We start from the raw sequence: 19584 nt of genomic DNA on the forward strand, positions 1-19584 counted from the left end.
CCATGCAACACAGGACAATTTAGTTTTTTTGAATAAATGAATTAAAATGACAATCAGGAATAGAGCACACAATTGAATTCAATCCAATTTTTGAATTATAATTACATACTTTTTTAAATTTTGCAGATGTTGAAGACTTTGAAAAAAAAAAACTCAACTAGGTCTCTTCTTCATCAAAGGCGCGACAGTGCGACTTTGATCGAAGCCGTACACATATCTTCTAAATTCTTAGTCCTAAGTGTTGATTGTGCTCTCAAATATCTCCGTTGTCCCTTTCGAACATTCCTTATTAGTGCATCTTTAATCAAACTTTCACGTAAATCTTTTGGGTATTCCTCATCCAGAAGACGTTCAACCTCATCCTTGACCTCTATGCTCGAGAGCCTGGAAGTATGAACCATCATGTCGACTATTCTTTTCATCTTTCCGGAAGATGATATCCCATATCCGACTAATATGGATTTCTTCGCTCTTGAATTTAGGAGAATAACTTATCCCGAGTGCGTTGTCTATGAGCTACAGTGATTCTATATAAAGGATTTGAACTTAGCTTAAAGCTAAATATTTCCCGAAAAAGTACAGACATCAACTTTATGTCATACGAGGGGTAAAGAAAAGATATTGAATTTATGAAATACGAGGCCTATTTATGTATCTTGCATCTAAATATTTCCACCTAATGAAAAATGTATATTTTCGTATTTCTCACTTAAGTCAATAACCTCATATAAATATTTTGGTATCTCATAAGTAGGCATATTTGTCCTAAATGGTCATTTGCTTGATTGCGACATTTTTTCTTTTGTCTTGAAAACTGGGATCCTAATAAAGTAACCTAAAAAATATTGAGACTTACATTGTCAAGACCTAAATCCTCTTAAATCAGCCAGTTTTGGCCTAAAAATACCATTTTTCAAACTTTAAATGACTTGAGAGTTCTGAAAAATGGCATTTCATTGGAAAAACATTGTAAACATAATTTTCTCATCAATACGCACTATATAATCAATGGATGCAAAATAAATAATGCTTAAAACGGGGCATACTAATATTTACTTAGGGACAAGTTCATTAAAAAATAATTTAAAAGGCCAAAGAGCTCGGCCAAAGACGAAATAACCATTTTTCCTAAAATGATACCATCGAAGATAAATTCATTGCTTCAATTTATAAATATTTAAATTTATATTTTTTGAATATACATATTCAATAAATATGATACACCGTTGCACTATTCCGATATAAAAAAACATCTCTGTAAGTACTTATTTAATATACTTAATATATTACACAAATAGCGGCTCCATTTGAAATTGTATATCGAAGATATAAAATGACTTAGTAAAATTTTAAAATTTGAATTATTTTTTCAGTGACTTATTCCAAAAAAAGTATACTTAAGTAGATATTTACCCTCTATTTTGGATATACTTAGATACACTAATACTTCAAATTTGAATGTTTTCTTTTGTTCAATCTATATCTAAATAGTTTCTCTACCTTTATGAAAATATCTAAATCATTTTTAGAGAGTCAAGTTTTCTTAGACCCGTCTCCTAACACTTCTGATGTAATTTTTTACTTTGTTTGAAAGAGATTAGTTTATAGAAGAGTAATTTAATCAAATTCCATAAAAAAAATATATACCGTAGTACTTTATCTTTTATTTTTTCGGCATTATTGTCAACTCAGTTGTTAATTTTGAGTAACATTTGCTTAGTAAAATCACAATCAAATCATTATTTTAGCTGAACAATTATAAATTAATCCACAATTCTTAATAATATAATTTTTTTTTTGATTCGGAGATATTTCGATTTTAATTTAAAAATCAATTCCACTTATTAAAAAGATACAACATTACATCTATTATAAATACTTTGTTTGTTGATACTTTACAATTGGTGCAGAAGATATGAAATGTATGTTTCTTAAACTTCATTAAATTATCCGATTGTCTTGTAAAAATCTTTTTGCAATTTCATGTACAAAGACTATAGATGGTATTATAAATTAATAGTGATGCGTGTAAATTAATAATCAAATTTTATTTGACAATTTACATAACTCTCTTAATAAAGAGTTTTTTTGGTTTAGTCAAGTCTGTCTTAAATTAAAAGTTTTAAATTATTAGGATTGTCGGAAAATTAATAAATAGTTGCAAAAATTATCTTAACTATTTTACATAAAATTTGTGTTTATGACATGATTTTCGCATCTTTTTTGCTGTACTTAACGGGAATATTTTTTTTTATTCACCGTTCCTTTTATATGTACAAAGCAATTACATGAACAAGTATACATAAATAAACATTACAGCTTAAAGTTATTGCTTCATATAAAATCTTCCAAAAATTTATATCAAAGAGGCCAGTTGAAAAGTAAAAACACAAAATAGCATATTTCATGTAAGTAGTGTATTTTTGTGAGGGAAGTTAAGTGTCATTGATTTAAAATTTAAAAAAAAAATGAAGCACATCAATAAGAATAAAAAAAAACATCAATAATACAATACATCCATAATTATTAATATATAAAAATAACTAAGACCAAAATAAAGACTAGTAATCATGAGTCCAGGTTAAAAATTTTAAAACTTCTGAGGATTGAATTTAGTATCATCTTATGTTGGAGTGATACCGATGGATAGAATTTCACTTCTTTCGTCAATCAGATCCAGGATGTGTCATCAGCATTGGGGATTTTCAAGGAAAGGGTAGTATATGTGGCAGCGGATGCAATAGAAATAGTCTTAATGTCGTAAGGGTGTATTGGTTCATAGGATCTAAGCTTTCCAACAATTAATGCCTTTGAGTTTAATAGTTTAAAATCTTTAGACTTCTCTGGAGACTGTCTCTTCCTTTGAAATAATCCGAAGTGTATAGAAGCTTTAACTAAATTGAAAGGTGTATTTTACAGACCCTTGATGCTGATGGAGACGAATCTTTGCAGAATTTTGACAGCCTTACAATCCACAAAGGCATGCAGTATATTGTTAAAAAATTTCCCACAGTCTTTGCATGGTTTATAAAATTTGAAACAATTGAAAGAGATTTTAAATTTTATGGTAAATTTACTACCATCCGAAATACACATGATGAAAGATAGAATTATTTTTCTATAATTTTCACAAAGTCCTAAAAAATTTAAATAGTAATCACAAATAAATGGAGCTTCATCTGTTAGTTTAATAAGAGTCATTTTAATATCCCAGGGTCTAAGAATAATAAATTATTTTGTTGTGCTTTTTAAAGAAGTCAAAACGACCATCGCAGAACTACGTTTGCGACTTTAGGTCATTAAAGGTTACATAATTTTTTTAAGGGGTTCTTCCTCAAATTTATTTGAAGTGTCAAGATTCCTAAAGAAACCCTTGGCTCAGATTATCAGAATAGAATTCCCATTGAATAAAGGAACAGCTAACCAAATAATGAGCCTATTCTGGGAAGTGAGCAGCAATTTTCTCGTTGATGAGGTCAAAACCAATCATGAGCTATGGTAGAACTCGCTCCATTCAACGTCATGTTCCCTGGACATATCGATAAAAATCTTGATATATATTTTCGGATTTATATTCACTAGAAGAGCTATTTTTCCTCCAATGAGTTATTTAGGCCTTTTTATGGAGGTCAAATAGCATTGGTGAAATAGCTTTGTAAGCCACTCTTGTTCCTCTTTCATCACCCTCAGAGCAAGTTGAGGCGTAGAAGTGGCCTTGTATATAACTAAGAGAACTATTTGTGCGTTATATAGATTATTTCTTCTCGGAAAATTCAAATTTCTCCACCTTGCGAGGTTTCTGTAAATAGCACAGTTTATAGAATGCCAATTCAAAATATGAGCGCATTGACACTCCCAAATCATATTTTTTTACTACTCACAAGCTTAAGGCTTTGTTCCAGAACACTTCCTATTTTGTCTCTAAATATATATTTTTTTAATGTTTCTTTAATTGTTTAGATGGAGTTGCACTGATTAAGTATAAGTAAACATTTCAATATTACATTTAGTACATCTGACCTGGGAATTTTTTGGTGAAATCCATATAGATAAAGTAAATTTTCTTTTTCTAGGAATCCCCTGGGCGTGAACGCACATTGAATCCAAGAGAATAACTTCTCCCGAGAGCGTGGCCCATGAGCTACAGTTTTTTCTTATTAATTATAACTTGAGTAAGGACAAGATAGGAAAAACAAATATAGTGGTTTCACTGACATCATCAATTGCACTAAGAGGAATCGTAATTCTAATAGGTCAAAATTGAAATTTTTACTAAATTTAATGGACAAATTTCCAATAAATCTTGAAGATACTTGATCAAGTGGCTTTAATACTAATATAAAAAAAAAGCAATATACCAAAATTGAAAATTACTTTATATCAATGAGTTATGCATGAATCAAATTTTATGTAATGTTTTAATTTGAAAAAAAAGTATTATCAATTTGGGGCAAGAAAAGTTGGATAATTGGAGACAAATGTCTGAGTCTCTTCGTAGTAATGGATAATTTTTATTTACAATATATAGATTGTATACTGATGCAATAACATATTTCTTATACATAAAGTACAACTAGACAATAAATAGATAGGTTCTTGATATACAGTAAAGTTTAAGTCAAGTTATTTGTTTGTTCCATTTTGATATCCAAAAGTTCACTATTTTTGTTAATATAAAGGAAAAAAAAGTTTTTATTATTATAAAACTTGATTATTTTGGGCCCCAAATCAACGTTTTATAAGAAAAATAAAACTATAAGTAGGCTAATAACTAATAATGTTAGTAATTATTTTATTCACGTCGGTATACAGTTTTTATTTCCAGCTCTAAGAATTACCCATACATCGTAATAGCAATCACATAAATTTGCTGCTGTTGCATTAAGATATTGAATAAAAAAACTTACAATTATAAGACTAATAAAAATTATTTATTTTTATAGTTTGATTTAATTAATTAAAGTTCAAATTAAAAAAACATGAAAAGGAAAGCCAAAGAAAATAAGTAGAAATATACATTTACATATGAATTTACTTTTCCTAAGACTGTTATAATATAACAGTATATATAAATAATATAGATTTCAAGCCACAATATTTTTGTATTGTATTGTTAATGGAGAAGTGCAAAACCATGTGCCACAAAAAATATTCTTAACTAAGTATGTTTTCAGAAAATCCCACATCGGATATATAATGATAATCAAAGTTGTACAACTTTTACTTAGAAAATTTTATTCTATTATTAGGATATTGAGGATTTTCTCTTTTATATATCTTATGTAATATTTTATATAATTTTTCCATGCTAATTATGGACTTTCCTTGTTCTTAATACGATGCTTCAAGCAAATCACCCACATTTTCTTAAAAACAATATCTTACCTTTTGTTTACTCGCATGCACTCGACTTTGCTGATCCGAACTTTCTCCAATGTCAGATTTTCTCCATAAAACGTTACCCATATGTGTATAACAAAAACCCATCACCAATATTGGACCCAGATAAGTTATGAGAAAAAATATGACGTTGTAACTAAATAATTTAAATAAAATAAAATCAATATTTCAATATAAGTTGGGTATTCAAATTGTCACTTACACATAGTCCAAGTATGAAAATCCTGGATAACCGTCCGGCCAATGAATGAAACAACTTGTTTTTCCTCCACGCATTTGATACCTGTAAAAAAAGATTTTTTTTTAAATTTACTTCATTACTACGACTCCCAACTTCGTTAGTGGATCTCATGAAATGATAAAAAAGTGGTTCGAATATTATTAATTCATCTATTTACAATTTTTATACATTAGTGGTGCATCCATGATATTTAAAGACTTAGTAAAAATTCAATTATTTGTTTATTGACTTTAATATTTCACTAAAGGGAGGCTGGAGACAGTTGCACTACTATTTGCTTTTGGCTCAATTTTTCGGAGCTGATTAACTGAAACTTGAAAAAATTTAACACAACAAAAGTTGGCTATTTTTTAAATCATTTAGATACAATATATATGAGTCTGTAGTTTAGCAGTAGTAAATATTGTTACATTCTCTATAGATACAGATGGTTGCCTCATCCCAAATGGAGTTGGAGGTGGAAACTAAGAAAAATAGAATAAGTACTATGGAATCAACGTGGCTCATGGACAATGAGATCGGGAGAAATTACTCTCTTGAACTCAATGTGTGTAGGTTCGCGTCCCAGTCATTCCTAAAGAAAGAAATATATTTTATATCTATGGACTTAACATAAGATTTCTAAGTTAGATGGACTAAATGTAATACTATAATGCTTAATTATGCTTAATCAGCGAAACACCATCTAACCAATTAAAAGATCATTTAATAAAATACAATTACTAGGAGTACATTACTAGACCTTTCAATTTATTATACCTAGTGTTGCAAAATTACTGGAATTTTCAAAAATGAAAACTCCATGGAATTTTGAGGAATTAATGAGAATTTTCTACAAAAAACATATTTAACTGTGAATTTTCATTTAAAGGCAAGAGACAAAAATATTATATTTAAAATACATTTTTTTAACATATCTTCTATATAATGAAGCAAAGTTTTTCTGTATGTATGTATGTTTATATTCTAAAAGTAAGTCATTTTTAGTTGTAAATACCTGATTTAAAGAAGTAAGAATACAATTGAACGTTTGCGTGATTTAACAAGAACACAAGAAAACGAGAGTATTTTCTTAGAATTGTATAAGAACGTTTAATGTAAAAAATGTTGGAAATCTTTCATGCATTTAAGTCAATGGTAAGTACTTTAAATAACAAAAATAAATGTGACTTTCGATGGAGTTTAGCAATGAGCTAAAGTACTAAATGGCTCATCACATTATTTATTTTTTCTGCAACTGTTATTTATATTCATTTATTATTTCGGAGAGAACATCTACATATTTGGTAACTTTGTGTGAGTGTGCTCATGAAAAAGAATGAGTAAGACTGAGAATTTAATGGGAGTTGTCTTATATATTATTACAATAGTTTTAAATTGAAGACTAAAAACTCCAGGCCTTACCGAGTATTACGCTAGTTAGTTCATATAACAAACAAATTAATCTACAAAATATAAAAATGCGATAAAAAGTTGTAGTCTGTGTAAATATTATCTAGCTGATTGAAAGTTATTTTAACCGAGAATGAATGTACTGTGTTATTGAATCCTTTATATTTTATCGTAGGCTACCTGTTACTATAACTGCTACTGTCAGTTTCAAATACGAACGAGGAAAAATATTTGAAATATATTTAAAAAATGAGCACGTAAACCATTAAAAGGTTGTCTTTAAAATGTATGCTGAACCTTTCAAAATAACATAACCTACTCATTTGAAAATTTGCAAAATTCCCTAAACAAAGCCTTGGTAGAAATTTCTGAAAACTTTCCCAAAACTTTCCAGCCCTTTGCTACTCTAATTATAACGTATTCAGATACTATAGTCGTAAAACTTATATTATATATGAGAGAAATTTAATATCCCTTCAGAACTCTCCGAAGTTAACAGTCATGCATGCTGTGAAGAGTAAATAAATCTTCTAAATTAATATTGCAAATTTTGTCTGTCTTTTTGTATATATGAAAAACAGTCAGAGTGCACTGAGTGTATATAGTGTACACGTATTTTGATCAAAGAAATAATATTATAGTCGTATTTATGAAATATTGCAGGTGTGTATATAATAACATCGAATATGAAGTACTGTTTCTGTTTGCTTTTGTTATTGCTCCCTTATGTATATCATAGTTCTAATGTTTATTCAGCATATATGTATTAAGACTTGAATAAAATGTAACCGCTGGTATGTGATAAGACTTAACTTTCGTTGGCATTTCGTATTTAGGATAAGAAGAACACTGGTTTGTTTGTTTTGATTAGTGTGCAATCAAAAGATTAAAATACTATTCAGTCATCCTATCATATTAATTTTTTCGACTCAAAATCTTATTATTATTCTTGAGGACCGATTATGTAAAATAAATTGATATAAGTATGTAATGGTCCCGTGCGATATTATTATAAAGAACGGCGAGTATCACTGAGGCTTTGTTGGGAAGTTATCTTCTACGTCATTCAGGCAAAAATTGTCTTTTAACCAAAAGATAATTTTTCTGGGCAATTCCACGTACTACCGCTAGTATAGTTATAAAGAAGAATAAAAAAATATTACGACACGGGTTCCAACTAACATCTTCGTACTGAGAGCTTTAATATTTAAAAGTTATTCCCAAAAAATGAATTTTGAAAATATAAATTGATTGCTAGTAAAATATTCAATATTTCAATTCCTATAACTGAAAATAAAAACTTACATCATTATGTAGATAGCTCTAAAAAAGTTATTTGCTCACGTCATTTTAAACATAAAGATATTGGAACAGAAAGTAGATGGACAAATGGATTCCAAAAAAAGACGTATCTCATGAAAAAATGCTGTAACATCTCTAGGATCAAAAACAGAAGCGACAATTAAACCAAACACATACAATGTATCATTGGCAGGGGTGAAGCATAAACGGAAAAGTGATTAAAAGTAATCAAGGGGCAAAAGTTTTTTAGAGAAGATTACATTTCAAATTTGTCAGAGCTCAAACAAAAATTGGATATCGATTGTATGTATATCTGTAGTAGGAGTCACCAATTTGTAGAACGTGTGAGGACTAGTAAAATTAACCAATTTATCAGAATGTAATAAGTTTGACATGGTATTTATTTATCTTCATGTTCGATCTTTTATAGTATTTTTTTTTATATATACAGTACTTTAAAATCCTCCCGTCTTAATAATAAAAAGGTTTAATTAATAAAGAAAAACGAAGGGAAGAAGACAATATTTGGTGATGGAGCTAGTTCGCTATATTACTACAAAAATAAGAATAAATTCAATGAAAAATTAAATTCAAAAACTGTACTTAAAAAAATCGACTCTATGTTTTTTGCTCAACACACAAAATTAATAAATATAAAGGGTCAATTAATTTCAAATGAAAGAATATTTTTTTTTCCTCAGATCACTTAAAGGTGTCAAGTCAATCCTCTAGCCAGAAGAGATATTTCATTTCCTCCTTATAAAGAATGTTTAAAAATCTTATGTCTGCCAACTACATCATGTTTAAACAGCTATCATACATATACAGGCATTCATTGGATATTGAAAGGAATATTCAATTATTTAAAAGCAAGGTATCAAAAATTAACTGAAAAGTACTATATTTAATTAACTCTACTCTGCTCAAAGAATAGAAAATATTAATTGCAAAATTTATGGTTACAACGAAAATTAACCAATTATAAAGATCCCTCTTATGTTTCATGATCAATTGCATTTACTGGAAATTATCAAAATGTCGTTGAATGAGATATTTTTGCAAGAATCTCATGCATTCAAAATATTGCTAGGTTATCTTTTTTTGAAAATCAATTGACTCAGTTATTATTTATTTCCCTACATATTGTCAATCAGGTCGTTCTAGTTAATCTTTTTTGTCCATAACACCCATAATATAATAAAGTTATGATAAAAACTTTGTTGTAGCACGACATAATCTGTTCTATCTATAAAATATAACCTCAACAGCAAGAAATAATTAATTTAGTATCTACAAACGGATTTAACATAAAGGTGCCAATGGTACTAGGAAAACTGCACTGGGGAAAATTGGCCGTGGAAGATTACTCTGGAGAAAATTGCCATGGAGGAAAATTGCCAAAAGGAAAATTTCCTTATTTTGTTTAAACTTAATGATGAATAATAATAGATTATAAATTCGATTAATATTATTTATGACAAATATCTACCCATATTTGTTTGTTCCATCCCCCAAGGGAGTATCTTCAAGGGTGAGTAATATTATTGCAATACAATTTCCTTGTAGTTTTTTAAATTCAATCCAATCTTCGATTAAATGGATCGAGAGGATTAGTAAGTAGCGTGGTAAATACCTTAGGGCCACTTAAAAAATTGGTCAGATTGGCCTGGGGGTAGTGTGGGATTGCTAAAACCCACCGCCAATCCCTCTAAGGAACCCCTATAATACTAAAAAATAGTTCCAAGCCCTTGGGGTACGTCGGGTACTTGGGGATACTCCTGGAGCCTTAAAAATAAGCCCAAATCAGCCAATGTTCCACCATATTTTAAGAGGCCCTAAGCTATTTATCCTCCCCTCCTCCTTCTATATTGGAATAATATTACTCACACTTGAAGTTTCTCCCTTTGGAGGATGGAAAAAACAAATATGTTTTGATATTTGTCATAAATAATAATAAACGAATTTATAATGTGTTATTATTCATCATGAAGTTTGAACAAAATACGGGCAATTTTCCTCCAGAATTCTGAATTCTGGGACCCATAAATGTGCAAATGCGGACTTGAGAAAGACCTGGTTCTTCTTCGTTGTATGGCAGGGAGCTCTCCCCCCCCCCTTTGCAAAAATTAGTCAACCTTGGTATAATTACCCTTCAAAACCAAGGCAATATATTGTAGTATGGTTTCGTGTCGACACACTGTCCTTGTTTGAAACAAAAGGGGTATATCCACTTTCTGTTACTGCAGATGACCCCAAAGACCATAATGGAAACAGGAGGTTCTGTGGGGTTATCCATCTTTTTTTTTTTACGGCATAGACAGTGACCAGAAAGACCCCAATAATGGCTACAATCTCCTTTATGTCATTTTTAGCTTGAAGGAGAGGGACTATGAGTCCTCAATTTTTTTCTTGAACGAAACACGGCAAAAAAAAAGAAGGAAAATAACAGTACACCATTTTTTTTAGATGAGCCAATCTGAAAAAAAGTTTGCAAGATGTTGTAAACTAGTATCAAAGTATTTTAAGTTCATTTTCAACCCTATGCAGTATACATATGTAGATTATAATAAAAAAATCACGAAGAAAACCTATTAATCATGTGTATTTATTTAATATGTATAATATTTTGAAACATACATTATGAAAAGGCCACGTGAATTTAAAGACAAAAAAAAAAGAAGAGAAAAAAACAGGTATATACATATTTGTATGTATATTTTGAAAATATTTATATTTGTTAAGGTTGTATTAAATAAAAATATATATGTATGGACTGACAAGTTTTCATGACTAATACATATTTCTAAAGATAGATGCATATGTATATACATATATACTCTGTTTGAAATCTATATTAACGATTTAGCTCTCACCCTTCAAAATGTCATACATCTCTATACTGAAGACAAAGAGATAATCTGTTCCAATACAAATAAATACCGAGAAGTTTATGATAGATTCATTTCATGGAGAATTCTATTTAAAAAAAGCTGTGCCTTTTCCATCACAACAACACCTTAGAATATGTTGTGTCTGGTGACTTAAAATTTTCAAATCACATACAAAGAGTCATCAAGAAAGTTAACAAATTACAAGAAGTCATCAAGAGAAATTTCAAACTGCGCTGCTCAGATACTTTAACCAGGCTGTACTGTATATACAGGGTCTTGTAGATCAATTGGGACTGATTATAACTGCTTCTAAATCAATAAAGGTTGAAAGTAGAAAAAAAAGTTTTTTTATTTAATTTATTCTTTATTTTATTGACAATAATGTTATGCAATCTGATCTCCATTTTCGGCAACCATTCTATCAATTCTTGGCCTGAAGGCATTGCACGCCTTACCAACTGCCGCAGAATCAATAGTCACCCAGTGCTTGGTATTAGATGCCTTCAGGGCTTTAATACTATTGTAGCTGGTTGCACAAACCTGTCTCTCTGACTTCTTCTATAAATAGAAATCCAAGGGGTTCATATCAGGGGAATTGGGAACCCAGTATTTTGGGTCCAAAAAGGGAATTGATTGCTGTTAAGTCTTCTTGGCCGTGTATTGTAGAGCAGAGTCTTGCTGCAACACAAACTAGATTCCATTGTCCTCCTTGATCATCCAAGACATACCAATAGTCTTCAAAACCACACAGTATCTATGTGACCCGACCCGTTCCTTCGAGTCAGAGAAGAACGGGGCCATCACTGATCCGTTGCTTCTCAGGACGCCCAAAGGCATAATGGTTGCCAGAAACTTTGTCTTGACGTGAGACTTCTCATGGAACAGCCACTTAGACTTAGGGTTGCCAGTCACCTTCATTATAGAAAGAGGATTGGTTCCAGCGTCTGCGAGTTCGACAATTGTTAACTTCTTCGCTACTCCAATGATTACTTATTGTCTGATCACATTCAAAACGGATTCAATATAAAGATAATAATATGGTGCATGAAAATGATGTATTCATGCTCTCTCTTTTTTTTTATATGTATGAAGTTAAAGTCAATCCCAATTTATCTGTAAGACCCGTATATCTTACTTTGATGAATTGATCCAAAGTGTGGAACCCAATGCAATCTTACCTTATCAATGCAATTGAGAAAGTTCAGAGATATTTTTACAACAAAAATGCAATGGGGACTCCTACAAAGATAATCTCAGGAAAGTTGTTCCTATACCTTATAAGTACGAAGGACATTTTAACGTTTCATCGTTTATGTCGTGGGGAGTTTTTTTGTCAACATACCTGATTGGATCTCAAATCATGGTAATTCTACCTACGTGACTAAAAGATATTTTAATTGTAAGATAGAGCCTCTTACAATCAATAAATACTCGGAACAATTTTTCCTCTAGGAATGCAATGTTGGAATAGTCTCCCATGCATATTCGAAATAATGGAAGTGAAAATGTTTGAAGTACTTTCTAAAAAATATATTTCAGAAAATTCGAACTCTACACCTGCATTTATAGATATATATTTTTTGTTTAATTATTGTTATTAATACTTCTCTTAGGCTATAGCTTTTATTACTTGTCGTATATTGTTTATATATTTTAATCAGTTTTCAAACTTTATAAGTCGTTTAAGCTCACTCAATCTGTGCTTCTTCATATTTAATTACATATATTGAAATTTTACTGTACATTTAAATAATAGAAACTCACTGGTATTCATTTTTATAAAAATAAGTCACATATATAAATTAGAAAATGACATGAGGTCATTTAAATTATATTTTTATTAATCTTCCAGACACTTGTAAATAACTTGGAAATAATCGTACATAGTTTGCAAATAATGTAAAAACTATATTAAATGTGCAAAAAAACCTTCTACTTAAAAATTTCTTTCCGATTTTGATTATAATAAAAAGAGAATTTGAAAATAATCTAGCGTATATAAAGCACTTAAATATGTTGGATGTGAAAATAGTAAACAAAAAAAACTATCCTTGTTAAAAATATTGCTCTACGAGACCTGATTAAAGATCCAATAATAAAGATTCTGCTTGAGGATCTAAATGGTCTCAAATCGGAGTGAGACTTAGCCAGCTTGATTGGCAGGTCGTCACGTCTCCTTAATATGATGAATGTCTCAAATAAAAAACATTGTTTCAAGTTCCAGGAGGTGCTCTACGTGCAAAATCATATGAATATAATTATTCCTCTCCAAATCCAAAGCTGCGTGCCCACTTTGATTCATATAATGGACTCCTGTGAAGCACACCACAGGCCACATAACAGGGTGGATAATATTTGGAGGTGGCCTTGGTTAAAAATTTTTAGAAAAAAAGTTTGAAAAATAAAATTTTGTTTAAAATATCTCAAATAACACCTATTCATAAAAAATTTAATTTTTTCAAAAAGCATTTCAAAAATAAACAACTCTTCCTGCAAAACTAAATTTATTTTTGTTAAATTTGAAAAATTATATTTTTTGGAAAATTTTTCGGATATTTGATTTTTTTTTTTAAATTTCAAAAATTAAATTCCAAATATTATTTTTTATCGAAAAAAAATCAAAATCCACAGCTATTTACATAAAAATTAAGTTTTTGGGGAAAAAAGTTCACAAATTAATTTTCAAATATAAAATTTATTGAAAAAAAAAGATTTTAATATTAAATTTTCTATTAAAAAACAAAAATTCCTTAATTTGGGTGTGTTTTGCAACCCCTCCAGCGGACGTGCCTGCATAATAATAATTCATCATATAGTTATTATTAAAAATGTTATTTTTTTAACCCTAAAAAGATCAACCGGTCATACAATCCAATTTTTTAAGTATTTATGTTTTTTCTTCCTAAATGATGAACTTATTGGAATAATAATACAACACTTCATATACTAAATTTTGTATGATTATATTATACAAATATTAGAATGATATAAAGAACTAAAAAAAGTGGATCTTAACGTAAAAAAGAACTAAATTTTACATAACCTTACACATCTTTACTATCCACAAGTATTGTTTTATACAGATTAGATCACAGGTTCCATTTTCAAATTTGGTGTTTACACACTTTAGTTTTGACAAAAATGCACAAAATTCAAACAAACCAAATGTCACTCCATGTAACTGATTTTTTGATTGCAATTCACTTTTGGGGCTTTGATGGTAAAATTGATATATAATATTTTTAGAATTGAAATAGTTGTAAATTGTTAGTTACTTAATACTATTTTTTTTAAATAATAACTAACTACAATAGTCCAGAAAATGTACATTTTTTTTTGCCCTTTTATTGAGATGTTGTGTTCCAAATAGGGTATGACGTAGCTTTAAAATATATATTATCTGCATGTTACAGTTTGTAGCTTGTTTAAATTTTATGAATCCGTTCTATGAAAATATTCACCCATACCAAGCCGAGTACTTCCTTTTAAAATTAAAATAAGCATGCTTAACTACTGCAAGCCTAAGAATATATTATTAGACTGTACCGAAATGATAAAAGTTGGGAGTTTGGTATCGCCGGATATTATTTATATTGTATTGCAATACTCTCAACAAGAAAATAACCATCAAACGTCCAAAATATGGTCCTTTATGGACGCGCTTTGATTTGAAATTCTATGACATTTATTATTATTATTAAATATATTTTGGTTTTCATTTGTGCAAAATATGACACCTTATTTTACCAATTTATAAATTTAGACTCCAATAACTGTCAATAGAACTTTTAAAAATGCGACCTTTCATTTATTATTCCTTAATTTCTAAATGGATTTGTTTTTATTTCCGAATGTTATAATAAAATAAAATAAAATTTATTATGAATATTTAATTCCTTTTATTTTCATAACCCCTTTCAAAAAAGAAATTATGAAACAATAATTGTTTCTATTTATTTTTTGTTTCATTAATAGTTAAAATGAAACGCAATTTTAATTTTTCTATGATATAGTCTCTCTTGTCCACAAATTTGAGCTGAAGCGTTGGTTACTTCTTTTACTGCACGTCCACAACTTTGTGTGTGACATAGTATTTTGGTAAGTCGAAGCGGTGAAGAGATAAAAGTAATCAGTGGACTTTTAAGAATGACTACTGTGATAAAAGGTCCAGTGGTGTTGTTTCAATCCCGAACATTAACAATTGAAGTAGCATCCCAATTGAGGTTAAGTGAACAGGATGGCCGTACACTGATATCTCCCAAATCACTTGCACCTCTTGTGTCTCTTATTATTGATATTCTGCATTGCAAGTGAGCATACCACACACCTTTCTTTACAAATTTCAAGGCGATACTTTTTTAGAATGTGCATCTTTTATTCTTTATGTTCTGAATACGTTGAATTTGATATAATGTATGTGATGGACCAGGTTAAAAAATTTCAATCTACTTTAATTTCGAACAACATATGGAAATAAAAATTCACAATGAACTCGACTATAACACCTGATTTTTTTGTATTATCTCCAGCCAACTCATGCATTGAGATGTAGAGTACTACGAAACAACTTTTCGATATGAAATATTTTGAATGAGAAACAATCCAATTTCATTTTAAAAAGTTATTCATCTGCAACAACTTGTTCTGCTATCTTTACTAACAAACTCTAAGCAAGAAGAAAGGCAAAACAGGATATCAAAAATAAGAGTGTAAGGATATGGAAGTGATTTGGGAGATATCAGTGTACGGCCAAACTGTTCACATAACCTCAATGATTTGATACTTGTATTATTAATATCTAGGATTTCAACAACGCCGCTGAGCCTTTTCTCAAAGTCAACTGATTAGTTTTATCGACAAAAAAATTAATATTCATAATGAATAAAAATATAAAACTTATCAAATTTATAAATAAAAATTTGCTTAAATAAATACAAATCAACCCAAGAAATTAAGGATAAAAAATAAATTGTCGTATTTTTAAAAGTTTAATTGACTATTTCTGTAGTCCAAAATTATAAATTGGTAAAATAGGTGTTTTATTTGGCATAAATGAACAAAGAAAGTATATTTAATAATAATATGTTGAACATTTGGTATCAAAAAATGAGGTTTGAGTAGTAAAAATAAAGAGAAATATCAAAATACATGGGCGTAATACACGGTACTTAAAGATAATATGTATATATTGGCAGCATGTTTGGAACTAAAATACTCATACCACGAGGCAAATTAGAGAAAGATTGCAAAATATTGTTGCAAAATATATGTTTGATCTATTATACAAGTAAAATACAAATTATGTAGCTTAGTTCACATCAATAATTTTAAAGAAACAACACCAAAATTTCATTTTTTTCCGACATTTGAATAACTTATCAAAACAAGTCCATGGAGGACCATTTTTTGTACGTTTGAAGGTCATTTTCTTTTTAGGGGAATAAAAAGAAGAATGAAAAATATCCGGAGATACGAAATTCTCAACTTTTGACAATACAACCTTACCTTAATATTTATATGGAGCAACTCTTACTCCTTTTATTTCTTATCTAAGTTAGTGTCCAAATTGCAAGGACTTCCAAACATAGTATTAAAGCAATTAAAAATTAATTGTTGATACCGGCCGAGAAGTAGTTCAAATAAGGAGTTTTGTCTGGTACTCTTGAAGTTGCTTGCAAACAATTTAAAGACAGCCTTTCTAATTGTTTCTTCTGTAAAACAACAACGGAAAGGACCCAGCATATTCTGTGGAATTGTAAAAGCTTGCCTGAATATAAAATTATAACGAAATTCGAAAACTTTTAGAAGATATTTTTAAATGCAAACTACATAAAGAAGATTTTTTATTTACTCCAAACTACATCAAAATTGATGCAATTATAACTGAGGTACAATAAATATACTATGTATACATTATGAACTCTCAAAGAAAATAATATTGTTGGGATAATGTCGATTTTTAACATTCTATTATAATGTGTTAATCAAATTAGCTTGATTTTCATTGCTTCACTATTGTTGTTTTAAATGTTTTATAATAATCTTGTTTTTATTACAAGGGTTTTTTGTACTCATAATTTTAATGATTTAATTATTATTGAAACCTATTGTATTCTTGAATTGTTGAATGTTAAATAAAATTGCATGCCTTATGGTCATGAAAAAAAAAAAGATATCAAGAGTTATTGATAAAAAAATTGTCAGCTGATGACGTAACTATCCAAACTTTTGAGCCATCCAAAGAAAAACTCTGATATATTCTCTGTACGTATATGTAAATTGCCTTAGTGAAATTTTTGATTTATTTTTTTAAATAAAAAAAAGCATTAAAAAATTACCTATTTACCTATACTTATTTTGATATCCGAACCACTACAAAAATAGTTGTATCGTGACAACCTTGTACAAAATACAGATATAAATAGATTTTCTGTTTGAATATTTAATTTTATCTCTAAATATGTCTTATAATTTGATAAAAAACTCTTCATTATTTTTCAAAACAGATTGATCACATTAAACAAAAATATAACACGGCATCTTCAATATGTCAATTAAATAAGTATTAACTCAAGGATTGAAAGTTCTCCTATAAAAATACAGTATACTTGTGTAGGATCCATAAAAGTTCCATATATAGATAGATCATGAAGTAAACTCAGTAGAACATAATTACATTTGTTGTCATCCATTAATTTAATGAGATTTTCTAAAGCTATTTACTCGAGTAACTTATATATACTCATAGATAGCTTATATAGTAAATACATACACTAAGTATGGATAAAGTACAAATTATACACTTATCCAGAAAATATATTTTAATATTGGAAAACACTCTAGCCATACATGTACATAGATTCAAAAGCAGTTGTTTTTAACTTCAAACATGTTAACTTTTTGTACTATTTAAATATATGGGATCATTTCCCGTGTGGCCGTATTCCTAGCACCAAAGAATGAATAAATAATAATGCATTGATTTAGTACCTATAATCTATATATGTATATACTATGAAATATAGCTACATTAAAAAATATAATATGACTTTAAGCGAATACAAGACTTTTCGTAGTTGGAACTTGAGCAGGTTTTGTTATTGACTAAAGCTGTTACCATTATTCATTCATTCTTGAGGAGGTAATATCTAAGTTTAAGTTACATAAGTTCCCGGATAATAATACTCCGAATTGGTTTTGGAGTCTTAATTGTAAGTCATTGTTGGACTTTAAGAAGTGGAATTGAGAATAGACATTGTTGTAAGTTCTACATATATTCATACTAGATACGGAGTGAGATTTGTATATATTTCCTGTTTCTAATGGCCTATCGCAGCTAATTAAATTAAATATTATGATCGTTAAGCTGTTTTAGCCTAAATATTTTTATATAGTCAAGGTTTTAATTTTCAGTTTTTTTTTGTTTTTTTTACAACTCTATATAAGATCTGATAAAGAGATTGTTAATTATTTTATAATAAACAATTCAGTTCTCCATTGAACACCATGTAATTTGACAATGTCAGTCATTTTGTATTGTTAGTTTGTATTGAACTAACAAAAAGGTTAGACGTATTTTGGTGTACTCTGCAGTTTTTTTGATCTATTGAAAAATAAAAAATGGATCAAAGAATCTGTATTTTAATTTTGCGCAAACAATGTGTTAAAGTCTACCAATGCATTCCCAATGTTGACTGTAGCATTTAACGAGTATGCTAGGAGTAGTTTACAAGTTCAATTCCTTTATGAGCACTTCAAAGAAGCCTAAGAACTTTTTAATGACGATGCTCGCTCTGGTTGCTCCAGAACATCTCCAACCGATGAAAAACGTGAAAAAGTCAAGCAAATTGTATTGTAAAATCGTCTAATCCCTATAAAAGAAGTTGCTGAGGATGTTGCTATGTCTTTTTTCCATGCCAAGTCATGTTATGGGCATGAAACGTGTGGGTTCAAAATTTGTTCCAAAACTGCATAATTTTGACCAAAAATAACATGGCATGAATATTGTTCAAGAGCAATGGAATTACTTTAACGACGTTCTGTATTTGCTTAAAAGAATCAAAACAAGTGACGAAACATGAGTATAAAATTATGACGTCGTAAAAGAATACCAATCATCTTCATGGAAGTGTAAAGAAGAACCAAGGTCCAAAAAAGTTCAGTCAAATGGGAAAGTTTTGCATACTGTTTTCTTCCATAACAATGATGTGGTACTTCAAAAGTTCATGTCAATAGACAATAAACAATACCACCTGGAGGTTATGCGCCATTTGCATGAAGAAATTGAGCGGAATTGTTGAAAAACAAGACACGGATTTGGCACCATGATAACGCACTGGAATATACTTTGTCGCTAAT

General features: G+C 29.3%; 1 protein-coding gene across 2 annotated transcripts in view; it reads right to left on the reverse strand.

The window, feature by feature from the left end:
* The window catches only part of LOC121129910 (tachykinin-like peptides receptor 86C), a 107917-nt gene that overhangs the window by 15566 nt on the left and 72767 nt on the right, over window positions 1-19584 (reverse strand). For both annotated transcript variants that reach the window (XM_040725614.2, XM_040725616.2), the window contains exons 5-6: window positions 5603-5683; window positions 5386-5536 (exon numbers count right to left, since the gene is read on the reverse strand). In XM_040725614.2, the coding sequence (XP_040581548.1) occupies window positions 5386-5536; window positions 5603-5683 (232 nt within the window). The remainder of the gene's footprint in view (window positions 1-5385; window positions 5537-5602; window positions 5684-19584) is intronic.

The sequence above is a fragment of the Lepeophtheirus salmonis genome, chromosome 14 (genome assembly GCF_016086655.4).
Source record: "Lepeophtheirus salmonis chromosome 14, UVic_Lsal_1.4, whole genome shotgun sequence".
NCBI classification, from domain to species: Eukaryota; Metazoa; Arthropoda; class Copepoda; order Siphonostomatoida; family Caligidae; genus Lepeophtheirus; species Lepeophtheirus salmonis.